This window comes from Triticum urartu, chromosome 2A (assembly GCF_056163025.1).
Source record: "Triticum urartu cultivar PI428250 chromosome 2A, HENAU_Tu73, whole genome shotgun sequence".
Lineage (NCBI taxonomy): Eukaryota > Viridiplantae > Streptophyta > Magnoliopsida > Poales > Poaceae > Triticum > Triticum urartu.
Genome location: NC_141874.1, coordinates 266,420,851 through 266,425,365, shown reverse-complemented (window position 1 = coordinate 266,425,365; position 4,515 = coordinate 266,420,851). Strand labels below are relative to the sequence as shown.

Below are 4,515 nucleotides of genomic sequence, written 5' to 3'. Positions count from 1 at the left end.
AAACCAAACCAAACTGAGCGATCACCTTAGGTCACCAACCTTTTCAGAACCATAATCTTTACAGTGCTAAGTCACCCATATGCCCTTTGTGCTACTTAATAAATGCGGCAGTAAATCATCTCCTTGTAACATCTCATACCAAAAACAAGCGTTTTCTCAACAGACTCGCTTCATGGGAAGCACCCTAATTGACGCTCCTAAACTCCGGTGACAAAATGTCTCAAGAACAGCATTCGGCACTTCTGCGAGCAGGGACCATAGGCGTGATACTTCAGTCAAACTATGCCATTGGTTGTCGCCTCCTGAAATACAAGATTATAACCAAGTTAATCATAATTTGATACTTGTAATTTCTAATAACATGGAAAAGCATCTTTCCTAGTAATTATAAATGCTGAACTTGGTGGTGAATTCGCATGTAGGCCTACTAGGTTTCACAATAAACAAATACACTCCTCCCCACAACCTTCAAAGAGACATAAATAATTGTACTTTGCTCACATGTGAGACCTAACACAAAAAAACAAATACCAGACCCATGGCCTTGTGACGCAATCAACTTACTAATGACTACTCCCTCCGTTCCGAATTACTTGTCGCAGATATGGATGTATCTAGATGTATTTTAGTTCTAGATACATCCATTTCTGCGACGAGTAATTTGGAACGGAGGGAGTACCTTGATAGGATTCAAATTTGCATATGATGTCTCACTTCAAATCTTGCAAAGTACCTACTACGGTCACTTAAAATCCTCTGACGCCTACCACTCCTTATCATATTTTTGCTTTATTTTAATCGTCAATCGTGTAACAGCCTTAGGACACTATCATCTTTTCACCGTCTCCTAAACAAGTGGCTTAACTCTTCGTTTTTTATGACTACGCATGGGCATTGTGCTAGTAGGCAATACAAACTGAGTGGAGCGAGTCCACATTCAGTTATCCAAAATGGATGGTTTCGCTAGAAATTTTTTTTAATAGTCCATAGACTGCATAGCTTTTTTCATAGTGTCAAAAAAGGATCTTAAAGTTTGGAACGGAGGGAGTATAATTTAGTTATTACTAGCCAAAATAGCAAGATACTAATGAAGAACAGATGCAAAAATTCCCAAGTGACCTCTGATGAAATACCTTTTTGGTCGGATGCGGTCCTCCTCAAAATCCATTATTCCTCCAGATTCAGAGAGAAAGTCGTCATGCCCCCGTAAGTCATTGTCTGCCTGCTTACATTGTTCAACTTCTGCTATCAAGTAAGAAAATGGTCCAGCAATTCCACTATTTAATAAAATTAGTTGCTACCATATGAACATTCAACAGTTGATAACTAAAATCAGAAAGCGAACAACTTTAGGTAAAAAATACAGCAGAATGAATATAATCAACAACTTATTGTCATATGAGATATGCAAGACTATATATTGCTACAGATAAAAGGAAAATATTTTATACCTACTAAAAACTATAAATAGTAGGAACTTTCAATTTTATCCAACTGACCTTGACTGACTTCTTGGCTTCTTCCACTCTGTCTTCAAATTCTTTCTGGTGCTTCTTGTTCGATTCACTTGTTGTATCCGCCCACTTGATTTTCTCCTGAATTTGGTGTAATAAATTATCTGATGTTCCCAACCTGTGAAATGTACACATTTGGATCATAATGGTAGCAATATACTTCTGTCGAGCCTCCTTGCGATAGTCACTTCATAATGCACAGTGGATATAAAACCAATATTTTAACTTCTTTAGTTTGTTATTGAAATGTCAGTCGTAGAAAAACAACATGCATACATGTCACAACAGCCAACTGACAGACACTTATCTCCTTCATAACTAATAAGGGGATTCAGACATAGCAGAGAGAAAAAAAAAACATGCCTAGACATGCTACCCACTACAGTTTCAGAACAGAACTGAAAATTACACTAACCAAATAATGGTTATTCAAAACAATATGAAAAGATTCACATTTCTTGAACAGATGGAGATAAACTTGTCGAAACATATAAATACACACCAGTCAGACAAGGTCTCAATCATGTTGGTTAGCTGATCATGTGTGAGGTCCCTTCCAGCTGCAAATTGTACCTGAAATACAAGGAAACAAATAATAAGGGAATATTGCTAGAAAGATGAAGAACAAATTCATCAATGATGTAACATATATAGGCTGCATATGTCTTACTTCAAAGCACCGCCGCAGTTGGTCCAACTTGCCTCTGACAATACCCTAATGAAACATGCAAAATGTTACAAAATTGAAGCAAATTAACTAAATGTTTTGGAAATCAAGAAACACAGTATATTAATCCTAAAGGGTAAAGACAAAACCACACAGCGAAGGCATATCACAATCTAAATCTCACAAATATGAAAAATACTCCCTCCGTCCCATAATATAAGTGCGTTTTTGACACTACACTAAATGATAAATAATAATTTCAAAAGAGCCATTTCTTGCTAATGAAGTTGAAGGATGAGAATATATAGAATGCAAGTGTGTAATAAAAGAGAACACAAGGACTCACTGAGTACATGCACTCATTGATGAGGAAATCTTCAAGTTCTCTCACATTGGAAACGTCTAGCTCTTGCATGAGCTGATCATATGGAAGTACCTAAGAAAGGAATGAGAAAAAAAGTATGTTTACGATTACCTGGCGTGAAACATAGCTCATATCAGAATTAAAAAGAATTACTGCCTACTCCCTCCGTTTCTAAATGTAAGCCTTTTTAGATATTTCAATACAGACTACATACAGATGTATATAGACATATTTTAGAGTGTAGATTCACTCATTTTGCTCCGTACGTAGTCCATATTGGAATCTCTAAAAAGTATTATATTTAGGAACGGAGGGAGTATATACGTTTAATCAAGCTAAAAGGATAAAGATAGGCCCAGAAATTTTGTAACCCTTGATTACACAAACATAATGAAGTTCCTGCAGCTATTGTTTATCAATTTATAAAGGAAAAATACCAGTAAACCTTGCAGACTTGGCTCCCAAACATACAGAAATACACAAACCATTTACAACTAGAGAACTAAGAGGCACTAGAAGATTCAAGAAATCCAGACAACAAATACGCCGTCCTAAAACGACAGGCAGCACTGGAACTACTGCTCGCATGATTACATGCGAGTTTATCAAGTTTCATTCTGTGTCCAAAGAAAGGGGAGCTGCACAGAAATGCTAGGCATATTAGACAAGATAGCTAGAATTTATACCTTGGTTGACTCAGCCAAAGTTAGCACACTGAGTTGCTTCAGCTTCCGGGCTTGATCAGGCAACAATGCAGGGAGGGCGCTAGAATTACCTACAGATAAAGAGTAATTACTCAAGCAATACATTTTCATATTTTCGTATGTTGCAGGGCATACTAATGGTGATGATAGATGAAACAAAGTTCTAGCAATCAAAGACATGCTAAACTAAGTTGTATCAAAGCGTAACACAGGTGGCTATTTGTATTAATTCAACTGAGCATCAAAGCGTAAACATCAACCGTTAATTAGATGAGTAAAATTATGTAGATTTAACGTCCCCAGCAAAGTTGCCCTGTTATGCGTTCATTAGGGCTTCAGGGCAAATGGCTAAATTAATAGCGTACTACACAAACACATGGCAGATCAGATAATGAGTCACAAAGCACAAAATACAACAAACTGGAATAAACAAAACACCGCCTACATATCAAATCAAAAGGGCAATGCATCATGTGTGCACATCAGGCCAAGGGAGATATCTTACTCTTGTAGTCCTTGAGGGTGCCGTAGGCGAAGAGGCGGAGCAGGTCCAGCGACGAGGCGTACTGCGTGCCCGTTAGCTGCACCAGAGGAGCCACACCACGGAACAATAGATCGACTCAGAAACCCCATCGGTGGGAACTGAAAACCCTAACACCTAACACCGCGTCGGCGCATAGACGGGCAGTGCAAGCAGCAGATACCTTGGAGAGGGCTGGAAGGGTGAGGAGCTCGGAGAAGGCAAAGAGCGCCGGGTGGGAGGTGGCCTCGAGCACGAGCGCCGCCAGCTGAGGAGCCGAGGAGAGCGCCGCCGCCTGCGCCGAAAACTGCTCGATCAGCTCCGCCTGCCGCCGCTCCGCGTCCATCGCCATCTCAGCCGGCGACGGGAGGTGCTGGTAGGGTTAGGGTTCGGGGGATCTCTGTCTCTCCTGCTAGTCCTGCGGTTTTGCTTTCGCTTCGCCTCCCTGTGGGCTTCTCGTGTAGTTTTTGGCTTCCGGTGGGGTTTTGGTTTGGATTTTTGTTTCGGGATGGAGTCGACTCGGTGCCGGTGGTGTCCGCCAGGTTGCCGCGTACTTTGCGTGGGTCGCTTCCGTTGAGATTAGTTGTATTTATTTATTTATTTATGTATTGACGAGAGAGATTAGTTATTTTCTTAGTCGCGTTGAGATTAGATTATAATTCTTTTAAACAAATTTATAAAATCTCAAAAATATGGTATCGATTTAGAAAATTTCAGTTATATATAAAAATCCCATCATCCTCCCC

General features: G+C 39.8%; 1 protein-coding gene across 2 annotated transcripts; it reads right to left on the bottom strand.

Moving 5' to 3' along the window:
• Nucleotides 1-4,296, bottom strand: FUS5 (Proteasome component (PCI) domain protein). 2 transcript variants are annotated; one of them, XM_048700624.2, is made up of 9 exons: nucleotides 3,954-4,296; nucleotides 3,755-3,830; nucleotides 3,232-3,320; nucleotides 2,528-2,617; nucleotides 2,185-2,229; nucleotides 2,017-2,087; nucleotides 1,500-1,632; nucleotides 1,134-1,242; nucleotides 1-302 (listed from the first exon to the last, which is right to left on the bottom strand). In XM_048700624.2, exons 1-8 carry the CDS (start codon nucleotides 4,119-4,121, stop codon nucleotides 1,168-1,170), a joined length of 747 nt encoding a protein of 248 aa, XP_048556581.1. In that variant the 5' UTR covers nucleotides 4,122-4,296; the 3' UTR covers nucleotides 1-302; nucleotides 1,134-1,167. The 2 variants fall into 2 exon arrangements, with proteins under 2 accessions (XP_048556581.1, XP_048556580.1); XM_048700623.2 differs by having other exon boundaries at nucleotides 1,134-1,222; nucleotides 3,954-4,293.
• Nucleotides 4,297-4,515: the final 219 nt, after the last annotated feature.